We start from the raw sequence: 18632 nt of genomic DNA on the forward strand, positions 1-18632 counted from the left end.
TAATACGCCTTGTAACCTTCCAGTCTTCTTAACAAAAGTTAAGCTTTGATACTTTGGATAAAGGAGAGGTAATAGATATACTATTATTACTAGGTGATAATGTAGTAGTAATGTTTGCATCAGAGCGAATCAAAGAAAATGAGGAAATACTAAACTCATACGGTCTTTTTGTTGAAGATTTTATTGATACTTTTGATAAACTTTCTGAGATGCGTCCACGATTGGGCTGCTTCTTCTTTTCTTGCATTTGTACTTCAATCAATGGAGGTGCTCGCAGAGTGGTTCGAGGATCATCATCTCGAACTTTCAAACGACCCAGGTATTGGCACCTTCTTTCGAATCAATATGGCGGCACCTAGTGTAATAGACCTTACCCTTGCAACGAGTCTAATCACACAACAAATTGAAGACCGGTAAGTTCTTCCAGACTTAGGATTCGATCACTTTGGAATTATCTTTAATATCAAAGGGAATTCATCCATCTTCTGTTAACCCAATTCAGATTACCAAGTTTAACACAAAGCGTGCAGGCTGGGAAGGATTTTCCTCCCCCCTCAAGATTAATGTTGACAACGCAGTCCTTATCAACTCCCAGGAATGGTCGAACCTCTTAACTAGCAAATCTCATTCGCTTGGCATCCTCCGCGATCGATTAAGAATTCTCAATATCATGGACAAAGGAGCTCAGTAACTTACTCAAACAATCAGCAAAGCAGCTGAATCGAATATTCCTCGAGTCAAAACATGCAGAAAAGCAAAAGCGTTGTGAACACCGCAACTAAAAGAACTCGGAAAAATTTCAACAGATCTTAGAGAGATGTAAAAGACTGCCCTGAGGACGATAGCTTCAAGATCATCTACACCTTATCCAAGAACTCCTGCTTTCAAGCAACCAAATCAGCGAGGAAGAATTACTGGAACGCGTTCTTGGAAGGAGAGGACAATCAAATGATCTTCAAGGCTATTTTATACACAAAGGATTCTAGGGTTGAAGAGATTCCCAACATTAAAGGGAAGGATGATGTAATGAAAATGGCCTATGAAGGGAAATGCGCTGCGTTTCGAGAGACCCTCTTCCCTCCTCCTCCCCCCACAACTTCCAAACCCTGCTGGAGTAGATACAAACAAAACAACTAATGGGATTGGCCTGAATTAACTAAAGTCGAGCCCCGGAACGCATGTTCTGCCAAGATCAAAGGCAAAACCCCTGGGCCTGACAGGATCACTCAAGATATAATCATCCGCGCATACACACGTCTATTCCTATCACCTTTTTAGATGTCTTTAGCAAGGTCCTCAATCTTGGGTACCACCCAAAATGTTGGGAGCAAGCCACAGGAGCGATTCTCAAAAAGCTATCTAAACCAGACTACTCAATTCCCAAAGCATATAGAGTTATTGCTCTTCTCAATTGCCTAGGTAAAGTCAGCGAGAGGGTCGTAGCACAAAGACTAGGGTACCTAGCTGAAACAACAAACCTACTCCACAACAGTCAAATTAGAGGAAGATTGAAAAAGTCAGCTATTGATACTAGCCTACTCCTAACATCAGAAGTTGAACAAAACAAGCGAATAGGACGTAAAACCACAGCCCTCTTCTTAGACTTCAAAGGAGCGTTCGACCACGTTTCTAAAAACCGGTTACTGTCCATTGTGAAAAAGCTACTCCTTCTCGTTAACTTGATTGCCTGGGTAGCCTCTTTTCTCAATAAAAGACTAATCAAGCTCTCATTTGATGGACAATCAGAAGAGTTTCACAGTATCAATGTTGGCATCCCACAAGGAAATCCAATTTCACCTATCTTGTTTCTGATATATATTCGAGATCTATTCCACATAAGCACCGTCAAGTTTCTTTCATATATTGATGATATCTCACTTATTGTCTCATCCCCGCCCTGAAAAAGAATATCCGTATTCTTGAAAGGGCAGAGAAATAACTATACGATCTAGGCGCGGAAAATACGATTGAATTTGACTTGGAAAAGACAGAACTCATGCACTTCACCACTTCTCATACCGCAACAGACAATCCAATCAAACTACCCAACCAAGAAATAGTTCACCCCCAAACCATTAATCAAATGGCCAGGAATTTGATTCGACGCAGGACTCAGCTTCAAGCAACACATCAACATCAGAAATGCCCAAGCCAAAGCCATATTTCATAAAATGGCTCGACTGGTGAACTCTGAAAGAGGTCTAAGCCCAAGAGCTCTCAGGTAACTCTACACTGCCTACTTTACTAACTTTGCAAACTACAGTTCGATTATCTGGTGGAAAAAGCAATGGTTCGCCAAGGATTCCCTTCAGAAACTTCAAAATTTAGCCGTCAGAAAGATCCTTGGGGTTTTTAAGACAGCACCAATCCAACCAATGGAAGTGGAGGCGGCTCTCCCACCTCCAGATGTCAGACTCAATTCAAATATTCGTCAATATGCTTTCAGACTCTCCAAATTATCGGCAAAACACCTATTTAATCTGCAAATGAGCAAAAAACTGGCAGGCGAGGAAGCCAGAGACAGCTTTGAAACCCCAAAAAGGAAACGTGCCAAGCCTATTCAACTGGATAGGATTAGAGAGTCAGTTAAAGGTCTTCTTGACCCATATGACCTAGAAACAATCCAACACTTCAACTTCCCGCCGTGGAAACGAGATACTCCATATAAAGTCAACATAAGCAAGCTATCCAAAGAGGAGGCTGCATCACTATACAAAATGATACTCTTTCATCAAGACAAAAACACCACAACCATATATACTGATGTTTCTTCCACAGAAGACGGAGTTGGTTTTGGGGTAGGTCTCACAGCCAAACACGCCAGCCAGCAAACAATTCATCATGAAATGAAGAACATTGGAAGTAGCCAGCTAGTGTATAACGGAGAGCTTCTTCCAGTTACCAAAGAAGTGCAGTATTCAAATAAAATTTCTAAACCAGGGCTTAACTTCAAGGTCTACTCCGGCAACCAAGCGGGTCTCTACCGCTTCAAGACACCCTCCGATAATCCAGAACAATGTTGCCAAATTAGAGCAATAAGAGCATCAAAGTCCATCATAAATAAAGGGGCCCCAATTTCCTTGAATCGGTTTCCTGGGCACACTGATGTCGATGGGAACGAAGAAGCGGATGGTTTAGCAAAGGCAGCCATCAAAATTTGCTCTTCTTCAAACAAAAAGAGCTTTGCTTTTGCTGGAATGATAGTCAAACCGATTCAAAATAGATAATGGAAAAGAACCCTTAACAATGACGCAACCAAATCCAACCGGGCACCTTCTACCTACTCAACAAAATTTCCGTGGAAACTTAGTTCAAAGCTTAGGATCCCAGCTCGAATCAAAAGAGCCACGGCCAGCGCGTTCTATCAGCTGAAGCTAGGGCATGGGTATTTGAAAGGATACCTCCATCGTTCTAAAGTTTCAGAAAACAATAAGTGAAAATGTGGTTCTAAAGAAACACCAGAACACCTTCTACTTGCCTGCCGACTATACAAGACTCAGTGAAAAGTGGCATTTAAGCAACTTAAGACTCAAAGACTCAATCTTAACATCCTACTATACACAACCCCTGGTATTGAAGCTACTATTAGTTTCCTTCAGAACACTGCTATTTCCATTAGAAAGTGGCACTTAGAAAGAAGAGAGGAGGAAGAAAAAGAGGAGGGGGAGGACCAGAGATCCCCTGTGGTGGCAAAGTTAATATTTTCGACGAAAAGAAATTCAATATAAATCCCTATACAAATTTATATATATATATTATGTTTATGATATATTCAATTTATTATTAACGATATAGCTAATTCGTTTAGTATTGACTTTTAATAGAAAAAAAGAAAATAGGGATTCTAAAGGGCTTTAAAGATTTCAGTATTGATATTAGAATTGTAAAAAAGGTAAATGAAAAGAAAACAAGTATAAGAGTTAGAAGGAAGAGAGGAGTGAATATAGGAGTTAGGAGGAGAAAGAGAGTAAGCGTGAAAGTTAGAATATAGATGAAAGGTATTAGCTAAAAGCTTAAAGGAAAAGAGAATAAGGGGTAGATCACTTACTTATTTTATTTTCAATTTATTCTTTAATTAGAAGCTTTACTATTGTATTATACTATATAGATTGTATTGTTTATATGTATTATCTATCTAGCTTTAATTTATATATTTATATTCAATTCAATTGTTAATCGAATTTAATATGAATAAAGTATTGATTATTTTAAACTAGAATTCAAGAATTTTACTAAATCCCTTTGGAGTAAAAATTTCTAATCATTTATGAAAGAAAAAGCTTCCTAATTAATACTTTAAAAACGCTTTTTTCAATGTATTTGTCAGGGTTCTGTAGTAGGGAATATGTCGGATAGGTTCTGAGTGAGGTATAAGAGCCTTAGGCAATTAAGTGTGTTCCAATTTGATTAAAACTAATCATATGCCCTGGCCAAACCCGGGCATATGCTGGGCTTTATATAGTTGTCTATTTATACTAATTCCTTTTTATTAATTAATTCAATGACGCTTCGATTCCTTTATATTGTATTATTGATATTTAACTTTTCAAGTTAAGCCCGTAGCTCTTTTGGATAAGAGTTCTATGCTTACTTAAGCTGTAGATCCTTGGCCCTCGTCCCGGGCTGGTCCGTGCTCGTCCCGGCTTAGTAAGCGTGTCCCCGTGACAGTACTATAAAAATATTGAATATTTTCTGGGGTTGATAAAGCGGCCACTTCGTCAATCGCGGATTCTGCCACCACAGGGAGAGCTAGTCAAATCAACCCCTTTTATCGACGAAAGGAAGGGGCTACGTTCCCCCATTATTCGTTTTCGAAATCCCATAATTTAATATCACTACCTACTCCGATGGTACTAGAAATTTTGTACTATAGATTACATTACCTACCTATTCAGAACCTTAGGTTCACAATCGTCTTACAGAGTGTCAAAACACGTGACTGTTAAAACATGATCATATGACGTTTTTCCCCACTTATGCGTAAGTGTGTGGTAACACGTATATATATTAGCAACCCCCCTTTATACGAAGGGGTTAGACAGAACAATACCACCTTTTTACTCTATATGCTTTTTGTGCATACGCCCCGTTACGAAGTCTGTCCAACACATAGTCTTCGACTGAGAAATTACGTTGAATGGAATAATAATAACTATCTTGAAAGCTGATCGCTCACTTTCTTATGCTAACTCCGTTTTTTTAAGACGGGATAATCAATCTCGTCTTTCTGTCTTTATCATATTGCCACTTGAACATCACACCCTCCACAACAGCCAGACCTACAGTCCCAATCTCTAGCACTACCATTCCCACCGCCGTGACTTCCACCTCATCCTTTTTAAACATAAAGGCTGTGAAATACCCAATGGCGGCTATCGTATTCAAACCGCTAGACACGCTCGTCATCGATGTTACCTCACCATCATAGTCTTTCCAGCTAGACCCATCGTCGATTTCAGATATACAAGCCGCTTGTTCAAGCCCAAAGTTCACAAGTGAAGATACAAGATCGAAGACGAGTAGCGCCTTCTCGGCGCTTTCGCCGGCTTCGAGGAACAGGGCAAGAAGATGTGTAGAACCACGTATGAGGGAGATATAGGATACCTTGAATGTGTTAGTTATTTGATTGCTAAAAATGACATTGGAGAACATACCCATTGTCTGAATCTCAATCCTGGAAGATCAGGATCCGTGGGTAGGGCATTCATCACGCCTATCATATCAATAACAATGGCGAATACCTCGAAAAAGCCACTTGGTCCTTGGAACTTCTTTAGAGCTCCTCCAATTCCTTCACTTATACTTGCGTAAATCAATTTAATAGCATCGATGATGGTTTTGACCATTACGCCTGAGACGGTGATACCGGCTGTTAGAGTGTTGAAGTCAAGCTGTATGTCCGGCGATATCTTAGGCTCGTCACCTAGAACGATTTGCCCGAGCATTGTGCCGTTGAGACCTGGCAATGTAGGAGGCTTGTGCCCTGTGATAATCTTCATGAATATAGTGGTTGGAATGGCAAGAACGAGAGATACGGCATCGAAGATTGTGAGATCGTGCTGAGCGATCAATTTATACAGAGAAGAGAAGACCGGGATGTTGATGGAGGCATTTCCATATTGTGAGATCTTCTCGAGAAGCATCTTGACTAGTTTCAGGAGTGCGGTGACGACGCCACGAATCGTTTCAATGCCAACTTTTATGACGTCTTTACAGATTGTCATGAGTTGTCCAGCGGTCATAGACTGTTTCTGAACAAAGACGGTGCGAATGTCTTCTCCTACTTGTATTAATGAGTCCTTTATCCCATCGAAAGCAGGCTGAAAGACAGTCGACCATGTTTCTTTAGCATCGGAATCCGGGGTTTCTATCTTGTGTTACAATTGCACTGCAGAAATATTTGGAGATTTGAAGGAATATTTACCACTACTCTTAACTTCAGTAGAAGTTCCTGCACCTCCGTGCTTCATTCTTTCCGATGCCCAGTTGTAAGAAGTACTTTCCTGTGTACTTCTGATCTGCGACCCATGTTGCAAGTTATCTCCGGAGCCTGCATTCATATCTTTCGAGGGATCATAAGCTGCACCAAGGCTATCCACATCTGCCAGTAAAGAGACAAAGAAAGCGTCAACTTTGCCTTCTACCCACCCTACTTTATCGCCTGCGAGATCGACACCAGCAGTGATAATTGAACTGATAGTATCTTTGGTCTCGAGTATATCACCCCAGGAGAAAATGAACCCAATCCATTCGACCACTTTGTCCCATGCTATTTTGATCTTATCGAAGACCTGCATGTGGTTAAGTTTTGTAAGCAACGGTTCATGGTGGATAGATGCTTACCCAAGTAGCTGCCTCGCATACTTTCTCTACGCAATCTAGGACGAATGTCTTGATATCGTTGCCGATTTTGCAGATGAAATGCCACACATCACCTAGATTAAGAGTCAGATCAAGTGTTTGGATATCTGAAGGATTTCCAAGACTTGAAAGAAAATTAAATATTCAATCTTACCAACTTTTTCCACTACCCAATCCCAGACATCCTCTGCCTTATGTTTTATCCAATTCAGGCCGTCCATGAATAGGTCTCCGAGACCGAGTGTATCAGCGCTTTGTGTCTGAACGATTGGGGTACTGATGGCACGAGCTGATCCATCTGCTGGGAGATCCGCATACGCTGTCTTTAAAGTTTGCAAGCTCGTTATTGCCTGACTTAGAGTTGCATCATCTGGAGCATCACTACCGAAAAGGGGCTCATTTTTCTGTGTTTTGACGTTTCTCAAATCGGCTGCTGAATTTAATTGAGTGAGATTCTCCGATAACTTCTGGATAGCTTTATTGCCGGGATCAAATACTGCTGGAGTTAATGGAACCAAGACGCCATTCTGATCCTTCAGGCTCGTGATATTGAGCGCCTGACTCCCAAGAGAGTTCGTTGGGATGATGAAGTTAAGAGTTCCGGCATCGTCTGAATCGTACCAAGCACCCGACTGGGGGATAATGGTATTTTTGCCATTATACGTGACGCTCACAGAAGACGAACTCTGGATGAAGGCGCTGGCAGCGCGAAGTGGAGAGTTATCAGCGGCTTTAATATGGAAAGTCACAGTATGACTTTGGACAGCGATATTACCCACGTTGGATGGAGAATATATTGGAGTTGGCCTCCATAGGCCACTGTCACTTGCCTGTTCCAAGAGCGTCAGATTGCCGTAGTTGTCATTAGATACTAGCATCTGCCACGATAAATGACCATTTGCACTGTCTGGTTGGGAGATGCAGGGTGCAAACGAAGACGATTGACCAGCTGGCATCAATAAAGTGGAGATACCAGAACTCAACTGATCGATGGTTGTTCGGAGATAACCAAGTTCTTCAGAAGAGTTATGAAACCAGATGGAGACATGATTTCCATCTTGTTTCACCACCAAGCTCGTTATGTTGCGAAACATAGAGGTGGACTGGATTAGTGTTCCAGGAGAATTCTTCTGGGTCGACTCTAGTGCATTGAGATATCGTAAACCATCGGGCGCAGCAATCAGCAAACCGGATTGTCCTCTTCCGTTGAAGACTGAAGCAATACAGCAAGCATCTGAAGGACATGCCACAGATGTCACACTGGTGAGCCGAGATCCTTTGGGCACAAAGAGTCAGCTTGCATATTTGCTAAGCGATGGAATTTATTCCGAAACGACACTACATAAATTAGCAGCCTCACTTACCATCATTTGTATCCGGATTCAGCCTCATAAGTCGGACGTACAACTTCGTCGGACCTCCTTCTTGACTCTTGTAAAGCACATACATTCCCCGTCCCAAAATCCCGCTAGCTGTTGACACATCTAAAATCGTGGAGGCATTTTCAGGGGTTGTCATATCTTGCATCGCATTCCACTGATAGTTTTGTGGATCGAAGATGATGCGTGTGATATCTGTTCCCGAGGATGCCAATTGATCGAGGGCGTTGTGAATGACAAATGTGTCAGGGAAAGGAAGAGTCGAAATAGCTGCAACCGGACTCTAAAGGATAGGTTATTAAGGATTTCATTTGTTCCAGTTGATCTGCATATGTTCAAAAAGACTAATCAGCAGAGTGGAGGGGCGAATAATCAAGACGTACCATGAAAATTTCCACAGCTGTTCCAATGCTAGATTGTGAACTAGGAATTATGGGTAGCTTAACATCACTTTTCAATAGATCCGGCCTGAATGGCAGAGGAACGATCAAGCTTGAACTTGTAGCCGACTGTTGATATGCAACACAGAGATAAAGGGTCAAGTCGTTGGCTTGTTGAACTTCAAAAGTTTGGACTATCGCCGCTGCAGGAAGAGAAATGCATGGCCCGAGATCAAAGACAACAGGTGCATTGTTATTTCCAATTCGAACTATCATGTCAGCGATGAACTTGCAACGATGGGTGATATATACTGATTTGAAGTTTGGGGATTGTTTCTTGGTTGAGACAAAAGACGAGCGGTCGTCTGTTTTCATCGAGGACCGTGTCGAAATGACTTCCTGCTGGGACTGGAACTGCCGCAATGAAGTTGGTCATCAACTCGGAATCTGTTGCTATGGAAGCCATCCTGAAATTTCTTGTCAGGGTATAACTGAAAGTGAAATATAGTGTTCTACATCTGATCAAAGGAAGGGTGAAGAGAGATTGTGTAGCTTTAAGAGAGAGCATTCAAGTGGAGCATCTTAGAATTGACTGAGGAGAACACAACTAATATTCTCCCTGTACTACAACACCATGCTTTCAACCGGTGGATAAAGGGCACGAGTCATAGAATGAAGTTGGTGGTCTCATACAGCAGAAGTCTGTGAAATGTACATGTTCCGATTATCCCACAAATTTGACCACTCACCGATCACAGATATTGAAAAAGGGTACTAGAACGGGAAATCCTTTCCTACTACAGTTTCTCCTCTATGATACTCATGAGCTGAAATTGCAGAAGGGGAATGCACTTTCTGATTCTCCTCGTCTTGTTTCGATCTGGTATTTGTGGTTCGACTAATTGAACCATTATGTTTGATACCACGGTACTGTTGCTAGGCTAGGGATATTTGACCACCAACGTACCCGTCGGTACGGAATGTTGCACGAGTACAACCTCGTATTTCGTGCGTGTTTGTTTGCTTGCATGTTCGGTGCGTTTGCATCATCTTCCTGATTAGGAAGTTCGGTTACGGGCTGATCTGCTTTATCCTTTTTATGTAGAATAGCTTATTACGAAGCTGGCACTCGAATGACGAAATCAATCAATCAATCCCTGCACTTCATTCTAAGTTCAACAAGTTAATTTACGGAAGAACCGGTCCGTATCGGGGGCGGAAAATATCTGTAACTCAATCTGAACAGTGATGCAGATCTGCATTGGATACAGCAGATGCTTTAAATGGTGGTCACAGAGTCGAAACTGACGCTGCCAGAAGACACGTGGTGAAACTTTGAGCCCTGATGTGTTGAGCCATGAGCAACTACACCTCACCTGTGTGATATGCCACGTTGTGTTAGAAGAAAAATACGATTCAGATCGAAGGGAATGACCAATCTGGAAAACACTCATCAGCTTACATAAGTACTGTTACTACTACATCTTCTACCCCGCCTTCAACTACACCATACCGTATTCATTTGAACAATTGGCACAACGCTAGCAAGGATTGAGAATTTAAGCTTATTCTAGATTGAGGTTGTGGTAAGCACAAGAGGAGATTGATAGATTATTCATCAAATAGTCTAGCGTGTGCATTGACCCTCGAGGCTTTCGGTCACATGATTCTTTCTAGCTCCGCTATAAGAGTCTAGTCGGCCGTTTTCTAAATTCGATAAAGTTGTATACTTTTGAAGTCCTTTTCGATCTTATTTCTAATACTAATTTATCTATAATAGAGTTATTATTATGGTATATATAAACGCTTTTCTTGTGTAATCTCTATCATCTTCTACTCTTTTATAATATCTTCAATTTACACTACCGCATCTTTTACCCTGTTTTCAGTTATGCATATCTTCAGCATATCAGAGGACTATCTTGAGTCATGCAAAGTAGCCCGGCATAGATGCCCAAACTAATTTTGAGAGGCATGATCTATTGATACTACTTGATGCACTTTAGGTAGCCATACAGCAGCTGAAATACGGGTATTTCGGCAGTCTGAAGCAAATAACATCACCTGGCACTCCCACTGCATAGTTCTTGCGTTGTCCTGTTGTAGCACTTGGGCGAAGATCAATCAACGTTCTGGCAATCGCGATGATTAATGGAGAACAGGAGACGCCGTGTGTTCGTATATATTGATCCATCTACCTACGTTGGATGCGAAAAAGCCAGCCTTCTTCTTCGCCTGGCAGCTTTCAACAAACTTTCAGACCATTCATCTACAATTATGTCGGAACGTGTCACTAGCCTTTCGGTGAGCAGAATTATAGCAGGAATCAATCATAGACGGGAACTCATCATGAATTCATTAGCTCGGAGTTTACGATCAAGTAATTGCACTGTAAGCTTGGCCTTTTTCACTTTGACTTTTTTCAACTAATGAGAAACTCTTCCAGAACTCAATACATGATTAACTCCAGCTTTGATGCAGCCTATACACTCGCAACCTCAGGTGATGACTCGCCTCAAAATCCACTCGATCTCACAGATCGAACTGGTGCTGGCCTTGGAAACGTCACGTAAGAAGTCCCAATGCATACAATTTAAGTTGATTGTCTAAATTCTTCGCAGGCTTGGAAGCCCCCGCTGCATAATCTCCACGGATGTGGCCAACCATGGTACGGTAATTTACCGAATGCATCTCACCGGAGGAACAGTTTGCTTATTCGAAAGCATGGATAAAACGGATAAAAGGCAGATTGTAATTTATATCGTTGTTTTCGATATTGAATGAGAAGTGGTCGTTAACATGTTCATAGTTCTATCATATGGACGACTGGATTTTCGCTTTTGCTGTGAATTTAGGTTAGCTAAATACAGATATCAAATCGAGCTCAAGGGTTCAAGTGTTTGCTAACAGAATTCGCAGGCTTTCAAGATGTTGATGAAACATCTTCGAAGTTCCAAGAAATTAGAACACAAATGGGTATGCCCGGGGATTATACTATCCAAACACTCCTCGTCGATATGAGTAGTAAGTAATGAATTTTCTGGAAAGAAAACAGAAATTGTCTCTTATTCTTATGCTAATTCTTTCTCATTACAGCCGCCCAATTTGGTAGCCCTCAAATGAGCATGTGCACTTTTGGGAATTGGTCAGCAGATGATTATATCATAGATGCAAACGGCGACAGACAAACACCACCCAATGCCGTTCCTGGACAACCAAGAGATCCATCTTCCATGTGGTCTACCAGTATACGTGATCAATTTCAGATGCAATTGTCTAACCCACAGCTTCATAAGAAGCTCATGGATGCAGGCCTACAAGACCTTGGCTATAGCGCTACAGCAAAAAATATTGACACTGGTATATTGTCTTCTGAAATCCAATAGAATCTATTTTCGCTGACTTGAAGTATAGCTGGCCACGAGCCGACTTTTCTTCCAACAAATTTAAGGTTTCAGACGATTCCCTGGTTTGACCCAGCGAACAGGTCGACTTATGTCCCAACTTCCGGGCTTACCGGCAAATCAGTTCTGAATTATCTCCTTTATTTAGAGACAACAGGCGATAACCCATTTCCACAAGGCGGCACTGAAGATACATTCCTTAAAGACGGCGAAGGAAACTGGACCGATGGAACTGATCCAGCTACTGACTCTCCTTCCAAATTTGGCACTATGGTTATCTCAAATAAAAATTTCATGGACAAGTTCTTCCTTCCGAAGATGAGAAAGTTGAATCGTTCGGCAGCTGTGAAGTTTGGTATGTACTCAATTTCTCAAAATCAGCCACCACGTCGGTTCAGCTGCTATTTCGAGATATATTCTTGTCGCGTCTTTCGATAGCTTTCAGGCAAAGAAGTGATGATAATTTCAACTGACTATTATCTAGACACTCTAACTATTTGGGTTCATCAAACCTTCGGGCCATTTGCTTATGAGACCAAAATAACTTTCAGAATCAGTGTGGGTGATGGCGTCACCGCTTACGATGTCGTCGATTCAGACGATAACACTTATGCATTCGCGTCACCGAAAGCTATATCTGATGGAGCAACATGGGGAGCGACAGAATGGGCAGCGTTACCCGCCTTGCCATCAGGTGCCGTCCAATGGACTTTTACCAAAGATTTTGATGAAGTCCACGACCATGATACTAGCGGTATATCCGGCTCAGATACAATCGGAGATGTTTGGGGCCGTAGTTCAATTTGTTCGCGATTGTGGTTCGTCCCAGGTACAAACAAATTAACACTAGAATTACAAAACAGTGTCTACGTGGAATGGAAGGTCAACCCCAACCGGCTTGACCCAAATCGTTACTGGTAGTAAGTTTTCCACCGCTCAAACATATATTTGAATTACATTCCGTGCTAATGAAAACGAATAGCTCCGACAGCGTTACAACTTGGAAGGCAGAATTTACCTTGCAAGAAGTTAGCGATGGTGGTTTGCATATAAATATTTCACACATCCCGCCGGTGACAACCTGGCACAGCGACGACATCGATAATATGAAAACATACTTCACGGAGAGATTCAAGGACGCGGCGGCGAACTTTGACAACTTGCTCACCGGACTAGACAACGCTCTAAAAGGCCAAGAGAAGTTTTATTTTCCGGTATGACCTGCAGTTACCTAGATACCAAAAGATATATGAATTTGATTGATACTGATAAAAAATAGTCAAGAGGAACTTTCTTCATCAAAAATCCCATCTTTGACCACAATGCGAATATCCTTTGCGAGCTTGAGTATAACGGGTACGTACGAAGAATATCATTCCTTCGAGGAGGAGACTAACGAGGTTTCAGGGATGCTACTTCGACTACACCCAATCCAAGTGCTATAACAAGACCAGAGACTATCACGGGCGATTTCAATTCTGTCTTGCCGATTCATAATGACAGCGGTAAGGCAGTTTGAAGAAAGTAGGGTTTTGAATTCATTTTCTCTTTGATTTTGACACATACGGAATTGGTTTTCTGTAACGCAATGTCTTAAATGTGTGGCTTGTAGCTTAAATTTCCATCAAGATTGGGAAAAAATAATGGTACAAAACACTTCATATGCCTTAATGAATTATATTCTAGCATTACACTAAATTATGCCCTACTTCATCCGTATTATTCCTTACCACTTCTTCTCACTACCCCTCACCTCGAGACGAGGTCCAGTCTGCCTACAAGCAAGTCATGATTTACCCGCGCCCCCGGCAAGGCCAATTAGGGACATCTAGCAAAATTGATATCGCCTCCATTCTGTTGCTCCCAGGTTCCACGTTATCACTTAATAAGATGTGGTAGTACAGATGAGCACCTCCTAGAATTAATAAAAGAGCTGAAGATAATAAGTGTGTGTAAGTTAATGATTGTCGATCGCAGCGTTTAGATGCCGTGTTTCCATATGGCTTAACAACAGAAGTAGCTGAAAACTTAACGTGGCATGTACAGATGTGGGTGTTTCAGGCTCCAGACGAATCAGAATTCCATTATAAAACTTGTATTTTCAGAGTTCATGCTCAGCATGAGGTTGGGTTGGATTCAGATTAAGATAATGATAGTGCTCTATAACACTACAGCTTAATTGCGCCAGTGGTTCTTCTCGGTAACCATCGGGCTCCAGTGCTATATTGTATATATACCATTATGTCCGTCACGCCGCACACAATGACCGTCACATTTACTAGATTTCAGCCCAGGACTAAAATCAATAGTGGAGTTGCAGGGACATGTTAGGAAGGATCGCCAGGAAAAGCTCACAGGGGCTAGAGCGAAACTCGCAGATCTGTTAGATATTTCAGAGGATTAGATTGATCTCTTCTTTTGCTTACACCTCTTTAACTAGGCTAATACGTTTCTTGTATCCCTAGCGAGGTTCTTAAGAGACGGAAATAACAATGATACTGCGGGAATGGGTTGAGTGAGTTTTAGAAGAACATCGGCACGGCCGAGTTTTCCCAACTTTGGATGGTTTGATTGGCTATTTAAGATTCTATCTTGTAGTCACAGTACACTCCCTACCACTTTGTAGTCCAACCCCACCCCTTCACTTTGATCCTGACCCATATAAAACACAGCAGAGCGGCTACATAGCTAAGTCCGGTGAAAAGAGCGACGCCCCAATACCTTTCTTTCCCTGTAGCCTCTACCACTTCAAGAAGGCCCCCGGCAATAGGGATGCTTCCTAACACACCAAAAGCTACTACCGTAAAGCAGCTTGCGTAGTATCGCCCATATTCTTGAGTTTCGCAAAGCTGACCTAAACAGATTGGTGTCAGGCTGACATTTGAACCACTGACAAATCCAAATAGTAGTACAAAGACCACTAAAAGTGCGTCATTACTCAGGTTGAGCAAGTACACATCTGATAACCAAAAACATAGAACTGATATTGTGCAGAGGAACAATGAGACAATCATAGTATTGTATCGCCCGAATCGATCGGCGAGGTCGCCCGCTACGCACCGGCCAACGCATGAAGCAGCATTAAGAATCGCAAGAAGTTGATATGCAAACGCCGCTGGCCCAGTCAAGGCCTCCTCTTGAGACAGATGTTGTCGATCGATGTAATAGCTCGGCGTGTATGTGATGGGTATAAAATATGCCAGATCTGTCAAGCTATAGATCAAAATCTCGGAGTTAGCATGCATAATATACATGCTTTCAGGATTAATAAAATATTCCAGAATTTGTAGGCACATTGTGTCACAATTTCTGGAACAATCACGGAAATGGGATATTTGCGCTGAAAAGTTGACACTTACAGGACTCCAGCGGTGGTAACAGCCATTGCTCCTGTTCCGTCCATGAAGATCTGTGGGTCCGGTAATGTATCTCGCCAAGTACTTGCTGCTCCTTTGCGGGGTGGAACTCTGCTTCGACAAAATTTCACGTTAATGGCGCAAAGCACGAGCAGCACAAACCCGAGAATACGAATCGACCATCCCCACCCAACTTTAGGAAGTAGTGACTGTATCATAAGGGGAAATAGAACACCGCCAAAGCCACCTCCTATAAAAGCTATGCCACTAGCGAGGCCGCGGCGCTCCATGAACCAATGAGCGACACAGCCCATCGACGGGGTGAGGAGAAGAGATGAGCCAACTCCAGTTAATATTGAGAATGACAGAAGGATCTGATAGTATTCTGTATCACAATTAGTGCTGAACAGAGCTCTCGAGAGGATCAGAAGGATCTTAATAGGAGCACATTTAGCAGCAAGCGAGTGAGCGACCTTGGGAGCAGCCACTGTACTAAAATTTGTTATGCGTGGATTGATCTAGGAAGACTGATCTTACCCGTACAGACACTAAACGCCAAAATGCCAATGAGCGTGCAAATAGTTCCTGCAATGAGCAGTCCACGAGGACCCATCGCATCGAAGGTTGGTCCAATTTGCACCCCACAGATCCAGTTCACGAAGGCATAGATTGAGAATATCCAGCCAAGAGTAGACGAAGATTCTTCTGGCAATATAGATTCCGAGATGACGACCTCGAACACTCCGGCTGTATTGTAAATACCTAATGATGCGGTCAAGCCACACCAAGCACCTAGCACCACCAACCAGGCATCACGACCCCCCTCGGGATAACTAACTTCGGCATCGACGGGCACTTGGTTGACCGCTGTAGGAAGAGAAGGCGAAGGCCTTTCAACATTGGGAGAAGAATTTGTTTCGTCAACGAATGTCCATCTTTCGTCATCTGGGATTTGCGAACGATTAGTCGGTGACGAACCGTGCTCAGAGCTCGATACCATTGTCTCCCAGTGCTCCACTTTGAAAGATTTACAATGTGTCGAAACTCGAAAGGCAAACGCAGTAAAATAAGATGATATGATTCTTGTCGTATGCCTCTTGTTGACAAACGCATTAGACCGAACGGAGAAGTGTTAGGTCAAATCTGCTTTGGGTTGCTGAGGGTAAGATCACCTTTATAAGGAGGAACGTGGACATTTGACGCTGCAGTGTCTTTTGAACCTTTAGCGCATTGTACTCAAAGTGGCCTATCAATGACAGGCTCTTGATGTAGATTCGAAATGAGCGTACTTAAACTGATCAATCAGCAACAACGGCAAACTCCTTATCCCATATTATCCAATTGTACAATAAAATGATGAATTAATTTCGTCATTTCTGTTTGAAAACGAATACCCCTTGAATCAAGCAACTGTTCCATGTTATTACTTTCTGACTCTTTCTCGTTGTCATTGTGACGGATCGATGCTAGTAGGGTGGAAACATGCTTAGGATACTAAGATGAAGAGTCTAGAAGAGGTTCTGAGCTACGGTATTATGCAGGATGTAGATTGTACGATAAGACTGAGCGAGAGCAACGCGATATGAAATCGGCCAAACCGGCTATTCCGTCACAGTCGTTGCCAGCATTACATCTATTCATATAACAGAATCATCAAATTTTTACTCCATCATAAACTAGTTAATTGTATCCTCTATGCCTTATTCTTATCATTCCTGCACGTTCTCCGGCTCCTGCTTGGCAACTGAAATGGATCTTTGTTGAATTAAGGGCTGGGATTGATGTTGTCATTTGGCTGTCCAAAGAAGCAGTTGAGGCCGAATGAGAACAGCCGGAGTTGTCAGCAGCTATATATGTATTACATAAACAGAACCTCTGGAACCACATTTCCAATAGTATTCCCGGCTTCACATCGGATCCCGTCATGGTCTCAACTTGAAGTTGAACCAGCGGTCGGACGACCAAACTAAACGTGAGTTTCCAACCTCGATAACTCAGCTGCAGAGTTGATGCAAAGCAATATAATTCCAGTTACTCATTATTAGCTAGGGAATGATTATATGCATGGAAAAGAAAAAAAGAGTGTGCGATGGTTGAGAAATAGCAAGTGGAGCTGAACGATTTTGCTCGTCCTATTCAGGCTGTCATTGGCAATATGGAATACTCCTCGATAGCTCGTACGTAGATGCTATCGCTCAAGGAGTATTCAGCCCAGAACCATTCCTTGAAATCGAAATCTAAGTCCAGAGCATCTTCATCGCTTCTAACATTCTCTTCCGCTGGCCCACCCTCGATATGCTCGGTAGGCGCTTCAGAGAACCTTGCCGTCTTTGCCGTCATCATGATTTTAGTCCCCACGTCCATCACACCTGTATCAGCTTTGCTAGGAGGTTGGACTGAGCTCTCTGTCTCGCCCTCGCTTGCGTCATTCTCAAACTCCTTCATGTATTCCCCTATCGTAACGCCCATTGTCTTTTTAAACACACGACAAAGATAACTTGGCGTAATTCTAGCCTCTTTTGCCAACTCTTTTAAACCTCCCTTCATCGACGAATCATCCCTTCTCACCCTCAGAAGCGCTATTACGTTAGTGACAACCTCCTGGCCTTTTCCAACGAAGGTAGTGTCATCCGGCCTACATCTCTTGCACGGCCTGTATCCATCGCGTCGCGCTTGATCTTCTGTGTCGTAAAACACAACATTGGCTCTCCGAGCAAGACGTGCAGAGCAGGTAGGACGGCAGTAGATCTTGGTGGATTTGACGCCGTAGAAGAAAGACGAGTGGAAAGCGGGTGTGCGGTGTGTAAGGGCAAGCCAACGGGAGTGAGAGCTCTGGGGCGGGTACGGACTGACTGAACTCGGAGTCTGCGATTGCATGTTGAGACAAGCTTAGGGATGATTGAGGCTCTTTAGTTCTACTTGGTCAAAGCAAAAGCTCCTTGGTATTACGACATTCCCTGAAGGCTACCTTATGGGATTTATACTATCCCCTAAGGCGCCAGAAATGGGCTACGTCGCTTACTAGGGACTTATTGACCAATTAGATTAATAGGATTTCTTGAATTTGATTAAACATTCACATTTATTCTTTAATATAAAATTTAATCAATATTATTTCTATATCAAAATTTCGAACATAATAATAAACACCAATTTTCAATCTTTTCTCTTTTTTTGAATTATAAAAAATCAAAATTTGAAATCAAGATACTACATTATAAATAATATGACTGAAAACCCATTAAAATAATT

General features: G+C 42.3%; 4 protein-coding genes across 5 annotated transcripts; 1 reads left to right on the forward strand and 3 right to left on the reverse strand.

Annotated features, from left to right (window-relative positions):
* Nucleotides 1-4987: 4987 nt before the first annotated feature.
* Nucleotides 4988-9421, reverse strand: BCIN_01g03530 (hypothetical protein). Of its 2 annotated transcripts, XM_024690395.1 has the most exons (9): nt 9370-9421; nt 8933-9087; nt 8624-8889; nt 8226-8523; nt 7016-8137; nt 6844-6935; nt 6425-6791; nt 5655-6367; nt 4988-5604 (listed from the first exon to the last, which is right to left on the reverse strand). In XM_024690395.1, exons 2-9 carry the CDS (start codon nt 9084-9086, stop codon nt 5200-5202), a joined length of 3417 nt encoding a protein of 1138 aa, XP_024546163.1. In that variant the 5' UTR covers nt 9087; nt 9370-9421; the 3' UTR covers nt 4988-5199. The 2 variants fall into 2 exon arrangements, with proteins under 2 accessions (XP_024546163.1, XP_024546162.1); XM_024690394.1 differs by lacking the exon at nt 9370-9421 and having other exon boundaries at nt 8933-9144.
* A 933-nt stretch (nt 9422-10354) lies between these two features.
* BCIN_01g03540 (hypothetical protein) lies at nt 10355-13712 on the forward strand. The gene is made up of 12 exons (XM_024690396.1): nt 10355-10924; nt 10983-11011; nt 11067-11189; nt 11242-11371; nt 11430-11475; nt 11540-11644; nt 11717-11980; nt 12035-12379; nt 12509-12944; nt 13007-13238; nt 13304-13380; nt 13432-13712. The coding sequence occupies exons 1-12, from the start codon at nt 10772-10774 to the stop codon at nt 13541-13543; spliced, it is 2052 nt and encodes a 683-aa protein (XP_024546164.1). The 5' UTR covers nt 10355-10771; the 3' UTR covers nt 13544-13712.
* Nucleotides 13713-14583: 871 nt separating this feature from the next.
* Nucleotides 14584-16440, reverse strand: BCIN_01g03550 (hypothetical protein). The gene is made up of 2 exons (XM_024690397.1): nt 15384-16440; nt 14584-15237 (listed from the first exon to the last, which is right to left on the reverse strand). Exons 1-2 carry the CDS (start codon nt 15692-15694, stop codon nt 14637-14639), a joined length of 912 nt encoding a protein of 303 aa, XP_024546165.1. The 5' UTR covers nt 15695-16440; the 3' UTR covers nt 14584-14636.
* A 950-nt stretch (nt 16441-17390) lies between these two features.
* On the reverse strand, nt 17391-18296 carry BCIN_01g03560 (hypothetical protein). Its single transcript, XM_024690398.1, has one exon. The coding sequence runs from the start codon at nt 18255-18257 to the stop codon at nt 17517-17519; it is 741 nt and encodes a 246-aa protein (XP_024546166.1). The 5' UTR covers nt 18258-18296; the 3' UTR covers nt 17391-17516.
* Between the last annotated feature and the right edge of the window lie 336 nt (nt 18297-18632).

The sequence above is a fragment of the Botrytis cinerea genome, chromosome 1 (assembly GCF_000143535.2).
Source record: "Botrytis cinerea B05.10 chromosome 1, complete sequence".
Classification (NCBI taxonomy): Eukaryota; Fungi; Ascomycota; class Leotiomycetes; order Helotiales; family Sclerotiniaceae; genus Botrytis; species Botrytis cinerea.

Excerpts from the sequence above, each read along its gene's own strand:
- BCIN_01g03530 (XM_024690395.1), bottom strand. The coding sequence starts at position 9,086 with ATGGCTTCCATAGCAACAGATTCCGAGTTGATGACCAACTTCATTGCG. Across the intron at positions 8,524-8,623 it reads CAGCTGTGGAAATTTTCATG|AGTCCGGTTGCAGCTATTTC; the intron begins GTACGTCTTGAT and ends CCTATCCTTTAG. Across the intron at positions 6,792-6,843 it reads TATGCGAGGCAGCTACTTGG|GTCTTCGATAAGATCAAAAT; the intron begins GTAAGCATCTAT and ends AACCACATGCAG.
- BCIN_01g03540 (XM_024690396.1), top strand. The coding sequence starts at position 10,772 with ATGGAGAACAGGAGACGCCGTGTGTTCGTATATATTGATCCATCTACC. Across the intron at positions 10,925-10,982 it reads AACGTGTCACTAGCCTTTCG|CTCGGAGTTTACGATCAAGT; the intron begins GTGAGCAGAATT and ends TGAATTCATTAG. Across the intron at positions 11,476-11,539 it reads CGCTTTTGCTGTGAATTTAG|GCTTTCAAGATGTTGATGAA; the intron begins GTTAGCTAAATA and ends CAGAATTCGCAG.
- BCIN_01g03550 (XM_024690397.1), bottom strand. The coding sequence starts at position 15,694 with ATGGGCTGTGTCGCTCATTGGTTCATGGAGCGCCGCGGCCTCGCTAGT. Across the intron at positions 15,238-15,383 it reads GTTACCACCGCTGGAGTCCT|CTTGACAGATCTGGCATATT; the intron begins GTAAGTGTCAAC and ends TTTGATCTATAG.
- BCIN_01g03560 (XM_024690398.1), bottom strand. The coding sequence starts at position 18,257 with ATGCAATCGCAGACTCCGAGTTCAGTCAGTCCGTACCCGCCCCAGAGC.